The sequence below is a fragment of the Leptonychotes weddellii genome, chromosome 9 (genome assembly GCF_054177405.1).
Source record: "Leptonychotes weddellii isolate Sample4059 chromosome 9, ASM5417740v2, whole genome shotgun sequence".
NCBI classification, from domain to species: Eukaryota; Metazoa; Chordata; class Mammalia; order Carnivora; family Phocidae; genus Leptonychotes; species Leptonychotes weddellii.
In genome coordinates, this window is record NC_138377.1 from 101859950 (window position 1) to 101885722 (window position 25773).

The following is a 25773-nucleotide window of genomic DNA, read 5'->3' on the forward strand; positions in this document are numbered from 1 at the left end:
AACATACATCTAGAATATATTTTAAAAAACCTCAAATCTCAATAGTTTAAAAAAAAAAGTCCAAATGGAAAATGGGAAAAAGGTATGACATTTTACAAAGAGGATATATAGATGGTAAATAAGCACATGAAAAGATGTTCAATATCATTAACTACTAGGGAAATGTAAATTACACTGACAATGGGACCTCATTGCACACGTATTAGGACAACTAAAACAGAAAATGGTGTTGGCAACAGCAACTGCTGGTGAGGATGCCAAGAAACTGGATCATTCAGACATTGCTGGGGGTACGTCAAATGGTACAGCCGCTCTGGAAAAAGCTGGGCAGTGTCTCATCAAACTAAGTATCTAATTACCATATGACCTAGCCATCACACTCTTGGACATTTATCCGAGAGCAATGCAAACTTGTGTTCATACAAAACCTAGACACAAACATTCATAGCAGCTTTACTTTAAATGCCAGAAACTCTAAATAACCTAGGTGAACAGTTAAACCATTCATACCATGGAATAGTACTTAGCAATAAAAAGGAATGAACTATCGATACATGTAACAACAACAACAACTTGGGTGAATCTCCAAAGAATTATACTGAGAGAAAAAAGCCAATCCCAAAAGGTTACTTATGGTATGATTCCATTTATATAAGAACATTCTTGAAATGAAAAACTACAGTAACAGAGACCAGATTAGTGGTCTAATCTAATCAGAATCTAGTCAGAACAAAGTTAGGAATCCCCAAGTCAAGTATGCATCCTCTTAGAGCAGCCCAGTACTCCTCTCTGTTCCATAATACTTCCTTGATTCAAAAGTACAGGGGGAGGGGCGTCTGGGTGGCTTAGTCATTAAGCGTCTGCCTTTGGCTCAGGTCATGATCTCGGAGTTCTGGGATCGAGCCCCGCATCAGGCTCCCTGCTCCTCGGGAAGCCTGCTTCTCCCTCTCCCACTCCCCCTGCTTGTGTTCGAACCCTCTCTTGCTGTCTCTCTCTCTCTCAAAAAATAAATAAAATCTTAAAAAAAAAAAAAGTTCGGGGGAAAAACTGGTTGGGAGAAAGACTGGATGCATATAGAGGTTGTGAACTGCTAAGAAAGAAACAGCTGTGTGGGAGAAAAGGACACTCTCTCCACTTTGATATATGCTCTGCTTTTTTTTTTTCCCTCTTTGCTTTGCATTCTTGCTCTGCCTATTGACTTTCTTCTCAAGTGTTTCTTCTCTCTTACTGGTTTCCTAACTCATTCTTTTCCCTCTTTCCTTTTGCTAAGTCTCTCTCTGCATCTTCTTTACAGTACACTGACTAAGCTGGACAGGAATTACAAGGGGCAAGACGTATTCACGGAATCATGGATACCTAAAACATTTAAGCTACACAAGCAGGTGGATATCAGAGTCTAACATCATATATTACACACAGGAAAACTGGGGTGCAGGCAAGGGAAATAACCTGCATAAATCACAGAAGGGATTTTGGGCTATGCTGGAACTTGAGCCTGGGACAGTTTCTCTAGTTTTCAACAGAGAGACAGAAATTTCTACTGCAGCCAATGAAAACAGGGTAAAACGAGAGCAGTAAGAAAAATGATCTATGCCCTATGGCCAACAATAGTTACAAAGTAATTATGAACCAGTTATAAACTAGCCAGGTAGTTCTGTAGTAAGATTTGGACAGAAAGAAAATCCTACAAGGCCAAATTCCTAAGAGTTAACTCTTTTCTCTTACTGACTGTGGATTATTTTAAATGCACCAGCACCCCTCCTAAGAAAGTAATGTTATACTATAAATGCTCTAGGGAGAAACTGCCCAAATGTAAGGTCCAGAGATCACACTGAAGACAGGAATAGAGAGCCTACATTTTTGAACCTACTTTTGGAACCTATATTTTGAACCTATTTTCTTCCCCAAAACATTTGCATTCAGGAAAATCTTTTATGCATCCATTATTACATGGTTCCCCTGTTGGTACTAAAGACCTTCAGAAATTCAGAATATAGGATATTGGCAATAGGCACCAAAGCAGGAGGTGCCTCTTTCTGGATGAGAGAACCATCATCTGAGTGAGACTGATGCTCCTTAACATAAGGAAGAGCCTCTGTTAAGGAAATGAGATGTGGATGGAGCTGTTGCCAGCATGCACCAGAAGCATGTTGGTAACCCACTGTCGGCCCAAACTTTTCCTACTTACATAGAACAGTGGAAAGTGCCAACAGGGTTCTCACGGCGGATGTCTTCATACTCCTCATATATCCCCCGCTTTTGCCTGGTGCTAACATAGTCCATCAATTCTTGGATGGTCATGGCGTGGGGGCCTGGAACATGTACTGAGTCCCAGTCGAAGGCAGGAGGGAGGGAGAACAGGATGATCTCATCGAAGGGGTCTGGGTGGCCATTCATCTGGGGTAGAAACTGGAAATTCCAAGTCGCGAGGTCAATTTTGACGTACCCACCCAGGTTTTCTGGAAGGCACTCCCTGGGCAGGTGCTGGGTGACCTCAGATGTCTTTAATATCTGAATCTGGAAAGCCAGAAAGAACCATGTGAGTATGGACAGGAAAAAAAGACAGTGAAGATAAAGAACAAATGTGTTTATATTAGGTTTGAAGAATGGGATGAGATTTGCTTGAAATACTTGGTATACTTGTAAAAGGAGTAGACTGCATTTCATCTGCCTGGGATTAAAGTCCTATAATTTCCCCAAAGGTCTGACTTCCTAGAATGTATATCAAATTCACTCCTAGAATTTGTCCCTGCCTTTTTAAAGATTTTATTTTTAAGTAATCTCTACACCCAACATGGGGCTCAAACTCACGACCCTGAGATCAAGAGTCATGCACTCTACTGACCAAGCCAGTTAGTGCCCCGGGAGCCTCGTTATATACCTCAAAAGGAAGGTACAGTTAACAAAGCCTTTATACTATTAACAACGCTTCCCAGTGACATCTCATGCAGGTATTTGCCATTTTGATTATTAAGAATGCACAGGCAGTGATTTTTTTTGGTCAACTCCACACTAAGGTAACCAACTCTAAGCCCGGTGCTTTACTGACAGCTCAGTATGGATGTTCTCAAAGGTAGCTTTCTAGGAAAATAACACTAGACCAGTCACCCAATACAGGGTAGCCCAGGAAAACTGCCAAAAAAGTAATCCTAATTCTGCTCTCTGCTTAGACACAGCCTTACTGGACAAAATTGGCCTAGTTAGTTTTTCATGAAATCTGTGTGAAATGGGAATGTTTTTCACTCTTGCTGTTGTCCCTTCTTGGAATGCCCTCTTTTCCTCCTCGGCCTCTTCATGGACAAGCTTATAAAGCTCACCTCTTCTGTGAAGCCCTCCCTGACTGCTCGATACAATATTCTCCTTTGTGCTCCTGTAGGGCCACAGTTCTCTGTACATGTCTACCTCTGTGTTCCCTATCAGGAACATGAGCTCTGTAAGGGTAAGGAAAATCTCACTCCATTTTTAATTCCCAGGGCCCAGAGCCTGGACTGTAAAGGTGCACATATATTTTGAGTTTATACACACATTAATACTTCTATATAACAAGTGCAAGAATTTGCCTAAGGAGTCCTATCAAAGAGTACCTCGGAAAAAATTTCTCCTACTCTCCTTCACTAGATCCCTAAGTACTTCCACAGAGCCAAACGTCTTCAGTTTCCCCTCTCCAACACAAGTCTCCCCAGCTATAGAGATCTGCATTGTTGTTGATATAACCTCGTAATTCTATACTACAAAAATCTCCAATAATATTTCACAACAACTATAATTAGATTGTGTCAATGTTTCATGTGCCCTTTCTTTCAAGGGTGAGAAATGAAAGAATGAATAAAACCATAATCTTTCAGTCCTAGAATACTCAGGGGTAATAACAGAATTACGATAATTTTAGACAACACTTTTGAAGTTAGGAAGCAGCAGGGTGTTTTAAGAGAAAATGCCAGTAATGGAAGTAGACATATAAAGAAATATAGTGAGAAATTCTCCTCCACCATGCTGGTGGTCAAAGGACAGATTAATATTTATACTTGAACAAATTCAAACACCAGTTCAACTAATGCAAGTCTATTAGAGATTGTTAAATATGCATGAAGAGCACTAGGCTAATTTTTGGAAGGAGTAGCTATCCCTAAGTTATCCATGGGACACACTCCTTCAGTGCTATCTCTATGTAAGGTGCTATGGAGGGAGAGTGCCAGACAAACTATGTCTAGCTCCTAACTTCAAAGAACTTGTAGTACAGTGAGAGAGGAAGCCTGTACTGACCTGAGTAAAGAATAAAGCAGAGAATATAAGTCGATACACTAACAGAAGCAGAAAGCACTTTAAGAGACAGGCCGGAAGAATTTTATTGAAGGTAAAAAATTAATTGGCAGGTTTCAACAGTAGAAATGGGAAGTTCACCACCTTCTTCAAATAACCACCTCCACCTACAAATAAAATAAAGCATGCCTTACCCTCTCCCGGACTTTGTCCTTCAGGAGGAGGCTGATGATGGAATAGGGCACTCGGAACCATATTGGTGCTCCCACAATCAGTACTTTTTTCAAACGAGCAGGAAATGCTCCCTGTGGAGAACACACATGAAAATTTAAAGATATCAATTAAGGCACTGGAATCTGTGACTGTTCAAACCCAGAGTGTAGGTTTTCTGCTCTTTTCCCCATCCTTACCCAGCAGGGGGAGTCTAAAGCCTAATTCAGGTTTCATTTCAGTAATTACAGAAGTGGTTAAAAATTTTAAAATTATACACCTGAAACTAATATAAAACTGTATGTTAACTATATTGGAATTAAAATTAAAAGCTCAATAAAAAAATTAAAAGGTGATTTACTTTTTAAAAAAAATTTGACAGAGAGAAAGAGAAAGAACACAAGCAGGGGGAGCAGCAGGCTGAGGGAGAAGGAATCAGAGGGAGAAGCAGACTCCCCGATGAGCAGAGCCTGACACCGGGCTGGAACCCAGGACACTGGGATCATGACCTGAGCAAAAGGTAGATGCTTAACCAACTGAGCCCACCCAGGCACTTTTAAAAGTTCCAATGTTATGTTCTTGTCAACATAAGCTTTATGGATCAAAAACTGATACTGACTCTTGTCAGCATATATGTGTGCGTCTTTAAGTTCTGCTTATTAAAACTTTAAAAAAGGGGCGCCTGGCTTGTCAGTCCATGGAGCATTGCAAACTCTTGATCTGGAGTTGGTGAGTTCAAGCTCCATGTTGGGTGTAGAGATTACTTAAAAGTAAAATAAAATCTTGGGGCACCTCTGTGGTGCAGTTGGTGAAGTGTCCAACTCTTGGTTTTGGCTCATGTTGGGATCTCAGGGTTGTGAGATCCAGCCTGATGTCAGGCTCTGCTCTCAGAGCAGAGTCTGCTTAAGACCCTCTCTCCCTCTCCCAGGTGCTACCCTATGCACTCTCTCTCTCTTTCAAATAAATAAATAAATCTTTAAAACAATGAAATAAAATCTTTTAGAAACTTTAGGAAAAATTAGATCATGAATAAACAGAACATGAAAGAAACATCTCTCATAACCTTTTATTCTGACATCTGTGTGTTTATAATTCTTTTTTACCCATCTCTTCATCTAGTTATGTATTCATTTATTCAGTCAATAAATATAATCTAGTGGGCACAAGGGCAAATGAAATCTAAAGGGAAGGAGACACCCTGATCTGCACAAAGCACAAAAATAAAAAATTATTCATTCCTAATTCACAGCTCTAGGTTTCATTTAGTTTAATATCCGAGCCCTTCTCACAGGCAGGGATACCAAGTAACTGGGAAGAAATTATTCCCAAGGAATCAAAAAAACAAAAAAGACAACAAAAAAGAGGAAATTGTAGTTAAGTATCTTCTACCACTTTCTCCCTATTCTTTTTCAAAAGACTGATTCTCAATTTGACATGTCACTCTCTGGCTACTCTTCCACTGATTTGGGGGGTCCACAAACATTCCCAATAGAGAATATACAGTATCTAAAACAAAATGCTCCATATTCCTCTTCACTAAAGTCTGAGATACAACAATTTAAGGGAACCTGGATGGCTCAGTTGGTTAAGCATCTCTTCATTTCAGCTCAGGTCATGATCTCAGGGTCGTGAGATGGAGCCCCGCATTGGACTCTGTGCTCCATGCAGAGTCATGCAGAGTCGGCTTGAGTTCCTCTCTCTACCTCTCTCTGCCCAACCCCCCGCTTGCATGCATGTGCTCACATGCACTCTCTCTCTCTCTAAAATAAATAAATAAATAAACTCTTCAAACAGCAACAATTTATTTCAGGATCTAAATAGCCAAGGCCCCTGCCAAGTCAAAAAGCAGTCTGGAAAAATACCTATATTTCCACAAAATGATAACTAAAAAGCAGAAGCCATTATATCTACTTCTTCAGAGCAAAGAACTACACACTCAGGCCTGTTCCATTTAAATGACTGTATAGCATCCACATATACTGTTGATGGGACAGTAGTTACATCTTCTAGAAGGCACCTAGCATTATATATCCTTAAAAACGTGCATATTTGGGGCACCTGGGTGGCTCAATCGTTAAGTGGCTGCCTTCGGCTCAGGTCATGATCCCAGGGTCCTAGGATCAAGCCCCGCATCGGGCTCCCTGCTCAGCGGGAAGTCTGCTTCTCCCTCCCTCACTCCCCCTGCTTGTGTTCCCTCTCTCGCTGTCTCTCTGTCAAATAAATGAATGAAATCTTTAAAAAAAAAAATGTGCATATCCTCTGATCAAGTAATTCCATTTCTGAGACTATCCTAAGGAAATAACCAGAAACACAAAGATTTATGAACAGAAATATTTATTGCATCTTTATTTTTGATAGTTAAAAATAGTACTTTAAAACTGGAAAGAATATATATGTCTGAAAATGGGTAGGGGTTAACAAAAATGGTATTATCCTATAATAAGATTATATAACCTTTAAAATGAAGATTTCAAAGATTTTTTTGCCACTATGGAAAATGCTCACAATATAATCTTAATTAAACAGGATCAAAACTATAACCTTAATTTTGTTTTAAAAATGACACACACGGGCGCCTGGGTGGCTCAGTTGGTTAAGCGACTGCCTCCGGCTCAGGTCATGAGCCCGGAGTCCTGGGATCGAGTCCCGCATCGGGCTCCCTGCTGAGCAGGGAGCCTGCTTCTCCCTCTGACTCTCCGCCCTCTCATGTGCTCTCTGTCTCTCTCATTCTGTCTAAAAAATAAATAAATAAAATCTTTAAAAAAAAAAAAAATGACACACACACACACACACACAAAAAATGACACACACATTGGGCGCCTGGGTGGCTCAGTTGGTTAAGCGACTGCCTTCGGCTCAGGTCGTGATCCTGGAGTCCCTGGATCGAGTCCCGCATCGGGCTCCCTGCTCGGCAGGGAGCCTGCTTCTGCCTCTGACCCTCCCCCCTCTCATGTGCTCTCTCTCTCTCATTCTCTCTGTCTCAAAAAAATAAATAAAATCTTTAAAAAAAAAAAATGACACACACATTTATACTTTCACAGAGAAAAAAGATTATAAGAATTATATCAAAAGTTCAATAGTTTATCTCTGAAAAGATTATGAGTTGTTTTTGTTTTTGTTTTTTAAAGATTTTATTTATTTATTTGACAGAACACAAGCAGGGGAGCGGGAGAGGGAGAAGCAGGCTCCCCACTGAGCAGGGAGCCTGATGTGGAGCTCAATCCCAGGATCCTGGGATCATGACCTGAGCCGAAGGCAGACGCTCAACGAACTGAGTCACCCACGCGCCCCAGATTATGAGTTGTTTTAATTTTATTCTTTTATTGTATTTTTTATAATTCTTTGTATTACTTTTATTTTTTACAACCTTATTTAAAATGTTTATATCCTGGGGCACCTGGGTGGCTCAGTTGATTAAGCGTCGCCTTCTGCTCAGGTCATGATCCCAGAGTACTGGGATCAAGCCCCATGTCGGGCTCCCTGCTCAGGGGGAGCCTGCTTCTCTCTCTCTCTCCGCTGCTCGTGCTCTCTCTCTCGCTATCTCTCTCTCTCTCAAATAAGTAAATAAAATCTTAAAAAAAAGAAGATATGAATATAAAAGTGTTTGTTGAAAGAACTTTATTATAAAAAATGGGAAAAAATATCCAACAACATAGAAATGGTTAAATAAATTATAGTAAATACAGGATAGACTATTATTCACCAATTACAAATATTCATAAAATAAACTTTTTGGAGCTTATTGTATATTGAAATTGTATGAACATAATTAAGATCATATTGAAAAACATCTAGAAGAAAGTGCCATACACCAAAATGTCAACAGTGTTTATTTCTGCATAATATAAATCTTAATGTCTGAGTTGTCCAAAATTTTCTACAATGAAAATTTTTTTCTGATTATAACAGTATTTTAAGTAAAAGATAAATTATGAAAAAAATTAGCCACCCTATAAATAATAATCAGCATAAAATTATAATGGTAAAAACATCTGATTTATAATAATTCTTAGGCACACATAGGCTATTTCTATCCCTCTCTTTTTCTCCCTGTAAGTTACTGGTCTTACAAAAAAGATAATTTATCCTTGGTGTCTGCTGTGTTTTTAAATACATGAATATATTTTTTTAGCCTAGGAATAAACTACATAAGACACATGTAACAGAGATAAAGTAATTTTAAAACTTTGTTGAAAGACCTAACAAGGAGCACCTGGGTGGCTTTAAGTAGGTTGAGGGTCAGACTCTTGGTTTTAGCTCAAGTCATGATCTTAGGGCCATAGGCTCTAAGCTCAGCACGAAGTCTGCCAGGGATTCTCTCTCTCCCTCTCCCTCTGCCCCTTCCCACCCCCCCCCAAATAAATTTTTAAAATCTTAAAAAAAAAAGACATAACAAAAGACTTTTTAAAAAGTATAGCATTCTTTTTTAAAATTAGTTACTTGAGAGAGAGAACATAAGCTCGAGGGGCAGAGGGACCCAGAGAGACAATCTCAAGCAGGCTCTGCATTGAGCACGGAGCCCTAAGTGGGCCCCATCTCAAGACGTGAGCTGAAACCAAGAGTCTGACGCTTAACTGACTGTGCCACCCTCGCACCCCAAAAAGTATAGCTATTCTTGGATGGGAGATAATAAATTATAAAGATGTCAATTCTCCCTAAATTAATTTAATTCATTATAGCCAAATGAAATCCAGAGTCTTTCATTTCCCCAAACTTGACTGAATGACTCTAAAGTTCATCTCATCAAAAGATGATGATTTTTTAAAAAAATTTTCTCAGAGGCGCCTGGGTGGCTCAGTCGTTAAGCATTGGCCTTCAGCTCAGGTCATGATCCCAGGATCCTGGGATCGAGCCGCTCAGCGCCTCCTCAGCTCATTCTCCCTCTCTCTCAAATAAGTAAATCTTTAAAAAGAATTTTTTTCTCATCAAATTTAGATCTAAAATTTGGAAAAAGTGGGTACCCTCTGTGCAATGGCACTGGGGTGTCTGAGGGAGGGGGTCAGAGACATTTCCTTGAATTGCTTTTTAATTGCTTTTATAATAAAAAAAAGAACGAGGGGGTGTCTGGCTGGCTCAGTCAGTAGAGCATGCAGGTTTTTTTTTTTTTTTTTTTAAGTAATCACTACACTCTACATGGGACTCAAACTCACAACCCTAAGATACGGAATCACGCTCCCCACCTACTGAGCCAGCCAGGCACCCATGAGCATGTGACTCTTGATCTCAGGGTTGTGAGTTCAAACCCCATGTTGGGTGTAGAGATTACTTAAAAATAAAATAAGGGGAGCCCGGGTAGCTCAGTGGGCTAAGCGTCTGCCTTCAACTCAGGTTATGATCCCAGGGTCTTGGGATCCAGCCCCGCAAAGGGCGCTCTGTTCAGTGGGGAGTCTGCTTCTCTCTCTCCCTTTGCCTCTCACCCCACCTTGTGCTCTCTCTCTCTCGCTTGCTCTCTCTCAAATAAATAAAATCTTAAAAACAAATTTAAATAAAAGCAAACAAAAGTACATGTAAAAAGAATAAAAATGCAAAAAATATAGTCAAAACACCTTTTAGAAATAAGAGTGTGACAGGAAGCTTGACCTATGAGATATTAAACTTTATTTAAGACTATAATAAATAAAACAGTGCATATATTGGTCTAGATGGCTAGATCAATAGAAAAGAGTGTCAGAATAGACATGCCTACCATGGGAATTTAGTGTAATATAAAGGTATTATCTCAAATGAGTAGAAAAAAAATGTTTTAGTTAGTAAATGTTGCCTGGATAGCTATTTGAAAGCAGATTATTTTATCTATAATATTATGTATCATATATGATATATATTATTAAATAAAGTATATAGAGTATACGAAAATTACAATGAAAAAATAAAGAAACATGGCAGTATGAGAAAAGACACCATAAAATTGAGTAAGAAACTATAAAAAATGCTGGTAACACATACTTAGTAATATATTTTTTTTACTTAATAATATTTTTAGTAACAACTCTTATAAATTAATAAGAGATAAACACTTTTGTAAAAAATTGGGTAAAGTATATGAGGGGGGCCTGGGTGGCTCAGTAGGTTGAGCAACTGACTCTTGGTTTTGGCTCAGGTCATGATCTCAGGGTGGTGCCCCAGGCTCTGTGCTTAGCGGGGAGTCTGAGATTCTGTCTCTCCCTCTACCTCTGCCCTTCCCCCAACTTGTGTGTGCTCGTTCTTGTGCACCCTCTTCTCTCTCTAAAATAAATAAATATTTTTTAAAAATTGAGTAAAGTATATGAAAAGAAAAAATATTTAAATAGCTCTTGGCAATAAACATGAAAATACACTGAAGCTCATCAGTAATAAGAGAAACACCACAAAAACGTGAATATGATTAAAATCCAAATAACAGGGGCGCCTGGGTGGCTCAGTCGTTAAGCGTCTGCCTTTGGCTCGTCATGGTCCCAGGGTCCTGGGATCGAGCCTCGCATCGGGCTCCCTGCTCTGCGGGAGTCTGCTTCTCCCTCTCCCACTCCCCCTGCTTGTGTTCCCTCTCTTCGCTGTCTCTCTCTGTCAAATAAATAAATAAAATCTTTAAAAAAAAAAAAAATTAAAATCCAAATAACAAATCAATGTTGATAAAACTGGTGAAAAAGGATGTTGATGGGAGTGTAAATCTGAGCTAAGTTTTTAGAGGGCTATTTGGCAGTATTTATCAAAATTTAAATGTGTGAACTCTTTGACCCTACAAATCTGCTTATAGCAATTTATCCTGAGGAAATGATTGGTCAAACAGACAAAAATGTATGTAAAACAATACTCACTGAAGCCTTTATAGTAACACACAAAAAATGGCATGAACTTCATTTTTTCTGCTTGATATATCCATAAAAAGAATACTCTACTGCCATTAAAAAAAGTGAGGAAAGGGGTGCCTGACCCGCTTAGCTGCTAGAACACGCAGCCCTTGATCTCAGGGTTGTGAATTCAAGCTCCACGTGGGGTGCAGAGCTTACTTTAAAAAAAAAAAAAAAAGTGAGAGAGAAAAGAAATGAGTAATAGCTATATGTACTGACATAGAAGGATGACGAAGACACAACTGTTAAGTAAAAAATGGCAAGTTATAACCATTGGATATAGTATTACTCCATATTTGTAAAGAAAAAAAAATCATATATCATCCTCATCAATAAAAAGAACTGAATCACAGCTAAATGCCATAATAGGGATTTTAGTAATATGATGATGAGTGACCAATGGAAGTACCAGAAAACAACATGCAATAATAATACTCTCTTTATATACTCTGTTATAAACCTGTAACAGCACTTCTAAAAAATCTAGTTCCACAGTAATCCCAAGTTAGATCCTAGAACAAAGGCTACATAGACTCCTAGATCAATGATTTTCAAACTGCAAGTTGTCACTCAATGGGTCCTCAAATTAATTTAGTAACTCACGACTAACTTTTTAAAAATATGAAATAGAATAATTAAAGTGACTGCACATAGTAATGGGTAAAGTTTGTTTTGTGAAACTTTTTTGTTCTGTGTATAAATATGTACACAAAGATCTACACACCTTCCTCATCCTGGGACTCTGAAATCTAAACAGCTCTGAAAACCTCAAGTTTCTTTTGAAGTCTGGTGCAAGAATTCATGGAGCAACAAAATCTGACCTGAAATGCCACAGGCTATTATAGCCTTTATTGTTCTCCACTCATTATGAATAATACATTTCACTGCAAAAATATTAATGTGTTTGATAATAAAGTGGCACATATACCATATTATCTTTTAAAGTTCGAAAGATTACAAAATACCTCTGGACTTACGAGTTTGGGATAAGAGAGTAAGAACTTATCTATATATAGAACTCCACACGTATGTGTATAGGTTAGTGTACATATACTTTTGTGTATGAAGTCAACATGTAAAACCTATTTCTGACTAGATGGAGACAAAAAGTCTGAAAATCATTGGCTATGTGACATTTTTCAGACACTGGACATACCTAGGCCTTCATTCTTATTCTACACAACTCCAGGAAAGGGGCAATGCTCCTTTATGACTCAGAATGTTCCTGTGCATTTTCTTTTTTAATTCCTCCCACTTCACTTTTAAGACCATTTTGTATTCTGAGGAAGCACATATTAGTCATCATTTACAGGTGACCTTTACACTGAACATAATGTCTGAAGTTTACATCATTCCTAAGTCTCCCAAAGAACAAAAAAAAGTATCCCAACCAGTGAAGAATTGAGGGGTCCTCTCATAGCCTTACCTTCAGCAGGTTTAGGACTTTCTTGCCAAGATCCAGCTCAAAGTTGGTGTAATTAGAACCACACATGTCATAGATAAACACCAGTCCGTTCCTCTGAGTTTCAAAGCTGTAAACCAACCATTGAGCAAAAACATTTATAAGTAATAAGATAGATGAGGGCTGAAAGCCTAGGGTAAAAAACTGAGTTATGGGACACATGTGGGACCAAAATATAACTGGTCTTACAAAAAGATGATTTATCTTTGGTATCTGCTATACTTCTTATGATATTATAATAAAAAATATATATTTGGTTGCTGGCACAGAGCTCCTTTAAAACTCTTGGAATTTCGTAAGTGAAGAGTTAAAGGTATCTTTTGTGATGTTAATGAGACAACTGGAATGCCCCTGGGTCACATAAGGATGGGGGTGGTTGCCAGGGGAACCAATCTTGTGATTACAGAGGGTTGGTACTTTCATCCCACACCCCGCCTCCCCCACCTCCAGGGAAGAGAAGGGGATGAGAGATTGAGTTCAATCTCAAATGGCCAATGATTTAATCAGTCATGCTCATGTAATGAAGCCTCCATAAAAACCGAAAAGGTTTAGGGTTTGGAGCTTCCAGATGGAGGTACTGAAAAGAGTGGCCCTCTCAGAGAGGGCATGGAAGCTCTAAGCCCCTTTCACCATACCTTTCCCTATGCATCCCTTCCATCTAGCTATTTTGAGTTATGTCCTTTTATAATAAATTGGTAACCTAGTAAGTAAAATGTTTCTCTGAGTTCTGTGAGCCACTCTAGTAAATTCACTGAACCCAAGAAGGGGGTTGTTGGAAACTTCAATCTATATAGCCTGTTGATAAAAAGCTCAGGTGACAACCTGAACTTGCCACTGGCATCTGTGTGTGGGAGTTGGGGTTGGGGGATTAGTCTTATAGGATTGAAAACCTTTAACCTGTGGGATCTGATCTATCGGGCAGACTGTCAGAATTGAGTTGAATTGTAAAACACTGAGTTGGTGTCAGAGAACTGCTTGGATGGCAGAAAACCCCCACATGTTGGAACTGGAATTATGCTTACTGATGTATATTTATCAAGTACCAAACTCCTAGGTTGAGAATGTCCCAGAACATCTAGGTTATCAAAATTTGAACTGTTTCCTCCCAGGTTTCTGAATCTGCCTATCCAAATTTCATAACATTCCATGTTCAACTCAAAAGCTTCCTCTTCCGTGAAGACCTCCCTGATAACTGTGATCAAAATGCACTACTGTCCTTCACCCCCTTGTAGCCCCATAAATCTTCCTGTAGGATTTTCTTGTGGTTCTTAAAGCATTTCAAGTTCGTTTTGTTTTTTGTTTTATTTATTTATTTATTTAAGATTTTACTTATTTATTTGACAGCGAGAGAGGGAATACAAGCAGGGGGAGTGGGAGAGGGAGAAGCAGGCTTCCCACAGAGCAGGGAGCCCAATGTGGGACTCGATCCCAGGACCCTGGGATCATGACCTGAGCCGAAGGCAGACGCTTAATGACTGAGCCACCCAGGCGCCCCTGTTGTTGTTGTTTTACAGATTTTATTTATTTATCTGAGAAAGAGACAGAGAAAGCACAAGCAGAGGGAGGGGCAGAGGGAGAAGGAGAAGCAGACTCCACACTGAGCGTCTGGGGGCTCGACGTCTGGGGGCTCGATCCCAGGATCCTGATTGAGCCAAGTCAGATGTTTAACCAATTGAGCCACCCAGGTGCCCCAAAGCACTTTAACTTTGTATAGCCATCTGATTCTCTCCTGGGAGCAAAAACATGTTTTGTTCACCTCATTACTCCCAACAGTCCCTGGCACAGTCCTTGCAAATAGGTACATGATAAATGGTCACTGAATTAGAATTCAGTGGAACTGGAAGCCTACTGCTAAGAAAATACTTCAGACCTGTGGGAAACTGTGAAACAAAACTCTAAGCTCAGTGATGGTAAATGTAACTCTTAGGACTTGGAGGAAGAGAACAAACCCATACATAGTCTTAGGAAAGCATCTTGAAAAGTAAGAGCTTATTACCACACTGAGTAAGAACACGTGAGGAGGGGCACCTAGGTGGCTCAGGGTCATGAGATCGAGCCTTGTGTTGAGCTCCCTGCTGGGTATGGAGCCTGCTTAAGATTCTCTCTCCCTCTCCCTCTGCCCCTCTCCGGCTGCATGCACTTGGGCTTTCTCTAAAAACAACAACAACAAAAAACAAAAAATATGTGAAGATATGAAAAGTATTCTTCAGTTCAATCTCCTTACTGCTTAAAGACTTCTCAAAGTTGTATTCTTCCACCAAGCCAGATCCTTACCTATTTCAATTGGCATGCCTAAAAGATCATTAGGAATAAATTTTTTGTTTGATTACTCATAGATGATAGCATAGCAATAGCTTTCCTCCCTACTTAAAATTAAAAAATTTTGGGGCACAAAAGAATCCTGAAATCAGAGATCTCAATGTTATTTTGTATCCTAAATTTTTGGCATGGTGGAAGTACCCACCCATGAAGTAGCATTTCAAAAATCTCAGTTCAAAAATCTCTAATTCTGAGGTACACCCAAGTACACCCAAGTTTTACCAGCAGTTTCTGAGTTTTGAATGGTCTTGACAGGTTACAGTTAATACTAAATCTTGACTCCTTTTTTCATGATTCCAGAGAGACTATGATTCACCAAGATCAAAGATGGCGTTACAAGAGTAGCACAATTACTGAGTAGACTATCCAGGTCTAGAGACTTCCCATTTCTCCACAAGCTCATCAACGGCCAAATTCAAAGAACTATAAAGGTTTTCCCCTCACAGCACCAGCCTGTTGCAGAGGACTGAAACAAAGAGAAGTCAGTGCCAGGGGAAACAGAATTTAATAAAAAGAAGCTATGGTTCATAATGATGCAGGTTCTATATTCCTAAAAATTATTCTTCCTATAAAGGCACATGAAATAAATATAAATGTGGTAGGATCTTTGTTTTTCTGTGTACAGAATATGAGGTTTACAATGATAGCTAATTCCTTACTAAGAATAAATGTTTTCCTACTGAGTTTGATTCCTGAGCTGGATGCTACCTGAGAACACCAAGATGTTTAAAACACAGTCCCTGACACTTGTTTCAAAATAATTGAGGGTAGGGGATGGGTGAGAGGCTATCAGTGAAATAAGATTGGTTATAGATCAGTCTGAAAACAGATGATGTGTGGAAGTTTATGATACCATTTCCATGCCACCCGTAGAGATCTGAGGATTTTCTATTATATAATGTGAAAAAGAAGGTTCCCCGCCCTCACAGGGCTTACAATCTAGTGGTAAATATAGAAAACAACAGTATAAGATAAATTACATCATAAGGCTGTGTAAAGTTCAATACAAAATAATTGGTATTATCAATAACTGCTGCTGGGGCACCTAGGTGGTTCAGTCAGTTAAGCATCTGCCTTTGGCTCAGGTCATGATCTCAGGGTCCTGAGATGGAGCCCTGTGTCGGGCTCCCTGCTCAGCGGGGCATTTGCTTCTCCTTCTCCCTCTCCTCCTCCCCACCCTACTCCTGCTCTCAGTGAAAGTTAACATAGGAAAACAAGAATTTCTACTCACTAGTGAGAATATTTTGCTTGGAGAAAAGGTTTCACATTTATTTATTTTATATGCACCTTCTGAATAATGAGGAGTCACTAAACGTTTTTAAGAAAAGGGTGGACATCATGAACACAGTTTTAAGTATGTTTACCTGTGTGGTCTTCTGTGGGATTCAATCAATACAAGAAAGCTTTGGCCACTGCCATGCCTATAGGAATGCCCTGACTGTAAGCTGCCCACAACAGAAGGCCAGTGAATTTTCTGACAAAGGAGTCTTTCATTTATTTCTCCTGAGCTAAAGCATTTCAAAGGAACCTATATTCTGGAAATAATGCCTGAAGACCAATCACAGGAAAGAAGAACTGAGAAATTTCACACTTCTGATTCTGAATAATGCCTGAAGACCAATCACAGGAAAGAAGAACTGAGAAATTTCAGTACAGGGGCCCTGAGACCACTGGTCCTCTCTCCTTACCTTAGTAAACTTCTGTTTTTCAGAATAATGCTATGTGTGGCGTGGATATATCTCCCTATTGAGCATCAAAAGCAGAAGATAAATACTATGGAAATAACATTAACAAGGCAGTAACAAGTGAATTAGACAGAGAGACCCACTTCAGACAATCATTTGGCTATCCACATCCTCTAAGTCCACGGTATGACTGAAGTTGTGCATAGATGTCGTTCACTATCTTAGGTTTTAGCCCTTGATACATCACTTCTAAGCCAGAGGATTAGCCAATGACATCCAGCACAATATTAAACTGTAAATTTTCACGAGGGAAAAATTCACCAGGGTTAAGGAAGTACGGCAAGAGGACAACATAATAGGGTACAAATAGCTCTGGCCAAGAGCAAAGAAACTAGGATCCTAGGCCTAACTGGACTGGTATGTGATGACTGTAAAAGAGTCACATAACTTCTTGGGGCTTCAGTTTCTTTGCCTAAAATAGTCATAATACCATTTACCTTGGAAACAGAAGGAGAAATGACCTAAGCGGATTCTTTTTGCTCATGCACCTGTTTATAAAGATGATTTTGCCTAACTTTGTACTTTTGGACTCTTCTCTCCTGAATGTTGATTCTCAAAATCCTGAGCTAAATGGCATTATTCCTATTTTACAAAGAAAGTGAGGCCCCAGAGTGCTTTGAAAATCAATATTCAGGGCAAATGAGCAAAAGGTCAGCACAAGTCATTTCCCCTTCATATTCTCTCAATAAGTGATTCTCAATACAATGAGGATAATTAGTTAATTGGCTTTCTCAGCTTCTGTGATCCTAAAATAGAGCCAAGCAGGTAAAGATACAAAGAATACCCTCTATCTTGATAGTACCTGGAAACCTGCCAAGCCCTTAAAGACATGGAATGTTTTCTATTCATAGCACTTCCCAGGGCACATTCCAGGAGCATGGTGAAGGCACTGCTGAGTTAATCAACTTAGTCAAGGACTATCACTTCCCCATCTGGATGTAGACCAACCAAAAGATATCTTTATGCTCACCTATCCACAGCTCTGTCTAGCAAGTAAAACAGAGCCTGAAGTACCACATGTTGGACTGACTTGTGGGGGTGATGCAATCTGGCAGTGAAGAGGGCAATGGAGGCTCCTGTTGGGTCCCGAACATTCTAGAAGCAAATAAAACAAGAAATATTTAGAAACTAAATAGAAAATCACAACAATCACTTAGGCTTCTATATCCTAGACAAAAATTTCATATCAAGAGAAGAGATGCTGGCAATACTTTTCTGACTTGCATCAGTTACTCCAGGAAGAGAAGAATGTTTATTTCATCCCATGCCTGATTCTTAGCAGCCCCTGGATCATATTTGTGTGGTAGGGAAAAACTACATTCCCTTAACTTGTCAATGGCAGAGAGATTAAAGGATGGTCTACACTGGCTGCCTAGCTAATTTCCCAGATAGGATGGCAAAAGAAACACACATCAGGGGAAAACCACAGAATACAACCATGGTTTCCACGCTCTGCCTTAAAAGTACCATCGTACACTTATTCAAAAGGCTGTGATCTCTAGGTGGAGAGAGCTTGAATCCAATAAGAATGGGCCTCTGAGCCATTGTGTACCCACCCAAAGACCTTGACTAACCTTAATAGACCAATGAAGAACTCTGCTTGACCTATGGTATAACTGATTCTTAATAATTTCACTTGTTACTAGAATTATTTTGTGTAAACTACACAGCTGCTTCACGTCTGCTCCACAATGTTGAGACTCTCTAGGTTCAGGATAAGGTATCTAGGAACAAAATCCAAAGAGGACAACAGCTACAAAAGGAAGTAACGAGACACTACAAGAAGGGTTCATAAAGACTCACTAAGATGGTGAATTTCCCACTAAGGATCTCAGAACGGAGAGGTTCCTCATGAGGTTTCAGCTTCACAATGCCTTCCTTCCTTCGTGTTTCCTAAGAATAAAGCACAGCAAGATAAATTAATATGGAAATACTGTATAGCCAGGACAGCTTTATGTAACCATCAAATCTCAGAGATAAGGGACTTCAGAAGTCAATGAATTGAATCACGAATTCCTTTGTAACATCCTACAGGCCAACTGAGTGTTATCTGAATTTTTGCCCAATGCCACCTTATCAGCCTCTTAGGTATGATACTTTCCTTTTAAATCAGTGAGAACCCTAACCCTGAAGATCAACTAATACGTATTGTTAGAGTGCAGGGTCAAAGTTCTTAAGCATACATCAGCAGTGATATTGCAACAAGATATTAAATATGCACCAAAAAAATGTCTGGAAGCAGACATCCTCACACATCCGAGGCTGAGGCCTCCCGCATCTTAAAAAGGAGCCATCCGTCCCCTCGATATGTTCTCCAACAAGACCTACCATGACCTCATTTTTCTTATCTCCACAGCAAGATTCTCTAAGCTCATCCTCAGTTCCCTCATACTCAGTCTACTGCATTCTCATTCCCCCCAATCTAACTACCGCCTGTAGCTCACCTGTCAGTGAACCCAGTGGGCATTTTCATCTCTCCTTTTATAGGACAAGGTTGACCACTCACCTTCCCTTTCCCCTGAGACATTCTCTATCAGAGATAGAGAATACTCTCTCAGTTTTCTTATTTCTTCAACTACTGCTTCTAAGTCTTTTTTTGGTGTTTTTTTTTTTTTTTTTTTTGAGAGAGAGAGTGAGGAGGGGAGGGGCAAAGTGAGAGGGAGAGTGACAGGGGGCTAGATCTCACGACCCTGAGATCAGGACCTGAGTTGGACACTTAACCCACTGAGCCACCTAGGTGGCCCTTGTGGGTTTTTTTTTTGTTTATTTGCAATCATTTGCTCACTCAATTAATTCACTGGCTCATTCATTTATTCTGCAAATATTTGTAGAGCAATTATTATATGCTGGGCACTGAGCTAAGTGCTAGGAACACATTGGTGAATGAAACACACTAGGTCTTTGTTTATATTCTCGCCCAATTCATCCTTAAAATCAAATTCAAATGCCTTCAGAGGCAGGGCAGCAAGTGAAGACAGTATTTGTGCTAGGATTACAGAAGAGTGCATGCCCTACCTAAAGCATTCAAATTCAACTCTTAAGACATTACTGAACCAAAGATAGCAAAAAGTCTGAGGTGATATTCAGCCCTACATATCTTCTCATATTCTCCTGGAATGACCTCACTCTTTCTCATGGCTCCAATATTCAGCTCTACTTTGGTCATTTGAAATCTCTATTTCTGGTCCAGATTTCTTTCCTGAACCCCATTCCAACTTCTTAGAGAACATATCTATTTGGATATCCCAGTGACACTTCAGACTTAACACGACCAAACTGAACTCATGACCTATTTCCTAAAATTAGTGAATGCTACTACCATTTACCCTGCCACCCAAGTCAGACCTGGAACGCTTGACTCTTCTTTCCTTACACACCAGTTTAAGCAACACTGTTTTACCAATTTCACTTCTAGAAATCTGCCCATTTTTTCTCTATCTCCCCTGACACTACACTTAATGACACCACAATCTTCTCTCTCTCTATAAGTACAATGGCCTTCTAATTGGTCTGTCTCCAGTAGAGCCCTTCTGATCCATTCTCTTTTTTTTTTTTTAAAGATTTTATTTATTTATTTATTTGAGAGAGAGAATGAGAGAGAGAGAGCACATGAGAGGGGGGAGGGTCAGAAGGAGAAGCAGACTCCCCACTGAGCAGGCAGCCCGATGAGGGACTCGATCCTGGGACTCCAGGATCATGACCTGAGCCGAAGGCAGTCGCCTAACCAACTGAGCCACCCAGGCGCCCCTGATCCATTCTCTAAAGCACAGTGAGATAATCGTTCCAGAATGCAAATCTCAGGAAGTTATTCTGCTGTTTTTACCTTCAGTGAATTTCTCTGCCCTTAAGAAAAAAATACTCTATGATCTGGCCTTGTTTACTTTTGCTGCTCACTCTCTTGACATGCTGCCACTCCCAATGAGCATTTCTGCTCAGCTCAATTTCTCTATTGTCACTAGGAATCTGAACTTGCTATTCTCTCTGCCATACTCCCCTATCTGTCCAATTCCTACTCCATTCTTCAGATCTTAATTTAGAAATCATTTCCTTCAAGAAGGCTTCCTTGACCCTTCTAAGTAAATGTGCTTCCGCAGAACCAAGTAGTGCCCTATCATAACTTTCTATAATTGTGTGTCTACTTTCTCTTTCTAAATAGTAATCTCTGCACCTGGAACATAGTACATATCCAATAAACATCTGTTGAAAAAATGAGTGAATATTGTAGGAGATGACCCACAAGATAGGCATAAGTGAGCTTTTTAGTCTTGCACTAATCCTGGCATGCCTTGTCCTCCTTGTTTAATTTAGAGAGATTCTACATGTCTTCAGAAGGATTTTCTGACTTCAAGGTAGGGCTCCTAGATACTGACCTGCTTTTTTTAAATGAGAGTGGGGAGAACACTCAGAGAACCACTTCGTGTAGTGTGTGGCACAGAAAACAGCAACATAGAGAGCCCAACTGCCACAGATCTGCCCCGCCGCCCCGCCCCCCCCCAAGCTACATACTCTGTAGGAGTGGAACAACTCTATGGCACGGAGCACATCAAACTTCCGGGCCATGAGGAACTTGACAGCCACATTCCAAGAGAGGGGGGAAACATTGTACTGAACTGTCCACTTGTTAATCTCTTCAAGAAACTGCTTGGTGGCCTGTTTGACAAAGAAAATAAAGAAAATTTAGTTAGTAGAGAACATATTTATGGAAACAACAAACAAGCAAGATCATCCTCTCCTCAAGCAAGTCTGAACCCAAAGTTTCCTACAGGGAGCAGGGAAAGACAAAAGCTGGAAAACAGGTCTGAAAGCAGAAATAGTTAAAATTCATACTACGCAATGAGGCCAGAAGCCAGAGCTAGGTTCAGAGAGCAGGGCTTAGCACAGGGATGCATGAAGAAAAACTGAGGGGGGAGACCAAGGCACCCAAATGGGATGCAAATTACTGGCCCCAAAGCAAAAAAACAGCAGTCTGGGGTTTTTTGTTATTTTTTAAGATAAAAGAAGGGGGATGAGACCCTTGAAGGGTTATTGCATAATGTGCATCATGGTACAGCAGTCTCAGCTGCTGTTTTGGTCCCAAAAAGCCAACTGTATATACAGCAAAACCATCAGAAAATGGTTTCGGCTTTGGAATTAGCAACACTATTTGAGAGCTGCAAAGCTATTAAGAATTTAACAAATCAAAAGGCCAACTGTTCTTTGCCTGACTGACCCCACAGGACCTCTTCATGCTTCACATGGCATCCCAAAAACCAGACACTAGTGCCCAGAGTCATTAACAGCCCCTCTGGATAGGGGTTGCTGGGAGAGGGGTGGAAAGCCTCATATTGGGGGAGGAGGAGTAGGAAATTTTCATTTTCACTGTCTGATCCCAAGCTGGCAAGATGCCTGTTTCTAGAATTGTGCTACCCCATGTCCTTCTATCCTCTCTCAACCTATTTCTCCTTACATTTATAACCCAGTTTCTGCTCTAGCCAAACTACTCTTCTGTTTCTTGAGTTTTTTAATAGGATTTACATCAGGATTTTTAAGACTTTATTTTTTTAAGTAATCTCTACACCCAATGTGGGGCTCAAACTCACAACCCCAAGACCAAGAATCACAAGCTCCACCAACTGAGCCAGCCAAGCACCCTACATTGGGATTTTTTGCATGCGTGTTCTCAATTGCTAAACACTTTCTGCATGGCTATCTGGTCCCTTCCACCCAGAAACTTTTCTCACATGTTGGTCCAAAATGTGACCAAATCGATGAGAATTCTGAAATTTAATTGATCATCCAATCAACCCACAGTTAAGATGCATTTATTTATTTAAAGATTTTATTTTTTTATTTGACAGAGAGAGAGCGCGAGCATAAGCAGGGGGAGTGGCAGGCTCCCCGCTAAGCAGGGAGCCCAATGTGATGCAGGGGCTTGATCCCAGGACCCCAGGATCATGACCTGAGCCTATGGCAGATGTTTAACTGGGTGAGCCACCCAGGTGCCCCATTATGATGTATTGATTTTTTTTTTAGGATTTTATTTACTTATTTGACAGAGAGAGACAACAAGCAGGGGGTGCGGTAAGCAGAGAGAGAGGGAGAAGCAGCCTCCTGCAGAGCAAGGAGCCCAATGCGGGGCTTGATCCCAGGACTCTGGGATCATGACCTGGGCCAAAGGCAGCCACTTAACTGGCTGAGCCACCCAGGCGCCCCAATTAAGATGTATTTATTAAACTATTACATATTTATTAACTACTTATTAATATCTGTGCTAAGAAATACAAGGAATGCAAAATAAAGTTTGCTTTAAAAGGTGTAATACTAACCTACTATGTGGCCATGGACAAGGTAATATTCTCTTCATCTCTAATTTTTCAATTGAAAAACAAGGGGAGGGGCACCTGGGTGGCTTACTTGGTTAAGCATCTGCCTTCAGCTCAGGTCATGATCTCAGGGTCCTGGGATCGAGCCCCAAGTCACGCTCCCTGCTCAGGGGGAGTGTGCTTCTCCCTCTCCCTTTGCCACTCCCCCACCACTCATGCTCTCTCTCTCTCTCTCAAATGAATAAAAATCTTAAGAAAGAAAGAAAAAAGAAAGACAACGGGAGAAAGGGTAACAAGCAATTGACCTACTTCAGAATCTTGGCAGTAAGTCCTACCTTGCAAATACAATTTGAATTGCTACATAGTATTTTTTTTAATTTTTAAAAAGATTTTATTTGTTTATTTGACAGAGAGAGACAGCAAGAGAGGGAACACAGCAGGGGGAGTGTGAGAGGGAGAAGCAGGCTTCCCGCTGAGCAGGAAGCCCGATGCGGGGGCGGGGGTCGCGCTCGGGGCTGGATCCCAGGACTCTGGGATCATGACCTAAGCCAAAGGCAGACGCTTTAACGACTGAGCCACTCAGGTGCCCCGCTACATAGTATTTAAACAACTAGCAAATTAGAGTCCCAGGAAAGTCAGCAATACCTCATAAGAGAGCACCTGATTCATTGCCCAATTTCTAGGAAAGTAAAAAGACACTTTATAAACCAGAGTAAAATCTAAGAGGACAAAGGCTGCACCTGAGCTTTAGAACCTTTCAACGGAGGCAATATAACTTACACCACTGGAAAAGGAGAGAACCAGCAAAACTAATCAGGAAAAGTACATAAAAAGAGCCAAGAAATAAAGGCCATGAAGAAAAGCTTTCAGATGATCACTTTGGCCCAGAACCAGTTTAAGTGGGACCAGAGAAATGAGTCCCGGAGAAGACAACAGGACAAACTTAGAATGCTCCACCAGAAAACAGTTTGAGTTGCCTCTGTGGGGTGAGTGGCCAGCATCAGAATGAGGAAAGACGGAAGGGAAAAGAAGAGAAATGGGCACAGAAAGATCCCAGAAACAAAATCTCAGCCAGCCCGGAAGGTCCCCAGGAGATTTTGTAAAGGGTTGTTTTTTAATTAACATATCATCTTTAAATCCAGCCCTCTCCTGGGCTTGGCTGAAGCTGCCTATAGAATGAAACACCAGAGTAATAATAAACAGACAAATCAATATGCAGGTAGGAGGGGGAAATATATAGCTAGGGGGTGATATGAACTCCTAACACATCCAATTACTAAGATGGTTTTTCATTTTTCATAAATAAGCCACGTCTCAATAAGAGACATGCAGGTTTCACACACTTCCTTCTAAGTTCGTACATATTGTCTTCCTTCTTATTAAACTCCGTTCCTTCAAAGTTCTTAATGTCCTGTAGCTCCCAAGAGCTACTGCCTTGAGCTGACCTCTGTCCCCTGCTGGTCAGGATGTTATTCTTGGCTTTAAGCACGGGAACAATTCCTCCTGATTTGGCCTGACTAGGCCTTGCATGAACAGAGTCCAGTGTACTGTAAACAGTGATGTGATATTTACAGATACAAATACACATACACACACACCATCTGTTATGTTCAGCCTCAGATTCACCATCCTGCATCCCTATCCCTCTTGTGGAAGAGACAAACCTCTTAAAGAAGTCAGAAAAGATGGCCTCAGCTTCAACAGTTTTTCTCTAGAAAGTTAGTAAGTTATCTTCCTCTGTTTACACATGAATTCAGCACAACCACTAAGTATAGACCAATTTGTGGTCCTATTGGTACCAGAGAAACAGTCCCAGCAATTTTAATGAGCAACACACTCTTCATAAGGGATAATCAAAATTCCTGAAATTAATATTGTGTTATTTCCTGGTGAACAGAAGAATGAGCCAAAAGATGAGTCACAGCTTATAAAATACTTCAACTCAAGGTCAATGGTTTGAATCTATCAAGGTTTATGAGTTAACTGTAAGTTGTTAACACCTGGCAACTAAGGCATGGGTCACAGTTCAAACAGCTTTGGTATTCCTTTGGGAAAAAGGTCTGAACTGAAGTACAGAAAAACTAACATTACCACTTATAACCTTCCTCAACCCACTTTTTAGGTAAGATTGGTTTCAGCACTGTCAAAAGCTTACTGTAATTATATACTATTCCCACAATTATGTTTAAATAGATAAAAACAAGTTTCTGGACTACAGCCATGAGGATAAAGATACTAGGGAACCTGCTATAAGAGGGCTGAGATATCTGTCAATTAAGTGGATTACACCCTAGACATTATCCACTGGTGTTAAATATGTTACTGGAGAGAATAAAATCAAAAGTCTTCATGTTACCTCAAATTCTCAAGAGCAGCTATGATTTTGAGATGAGCTCTAGGCAAAGGGCTAGCCAACCAAAAGATCAAGAAAAAAGGTGCTGGCATGCTCAGTTCCACAGTATCTTAAATCCTGTGTTCCAACACAAATGGGAGAGAATGAAGAGCCAGACCTATAACAAACCTCATTTGAAAGAAACAGAAAACTTCTGCCTCCTGGGATATCAGCCACTGAACCACCAAAGAACAAATCTACTAGTCTAGTGGGTTTGGGAGTCAGAAAGAACCCATCCTCTCACTCTCTGCTGTGT

General features: G+C 40.2%; 1 protein-coding gene across 1 annotated transcript in view; it reads right to left on the reverse strand.

The window, feature by feature from the left end:
* The window catches only part of PTPN9 (protein tyrosine phosphatase non-receptor type 9), a 79280-nt gene that overhangs the window by 18913 nt on the left and 34594 nt on the right, over positions 1-25773 (reverse strand). Inside the window, exons 2-7 of the mRNA XM_006744434.3 lie at positions 21330-21473; positions 18627-18716; positions 17794-17918; positions 12724-12829; positions 4455-4565; positions 2189-2517 (exon numbers count right to left, since the gene is read on the reverse strand). Coding sequence (XP_006744497.1) covers positions 2189-2517; positions 4455-4565; positions 12724-12829; positions 17794-17918; positions 18627-18716; positions 21330-21473 — 905 coding nt within the window. The remainder of the gene's footprint in view (positions 1-2188; positions 2518-4454; positions 4566-12723; positions 12830-17793; positions 17919-18626; positions 18717-21329; positions 21474-25773) is intronic.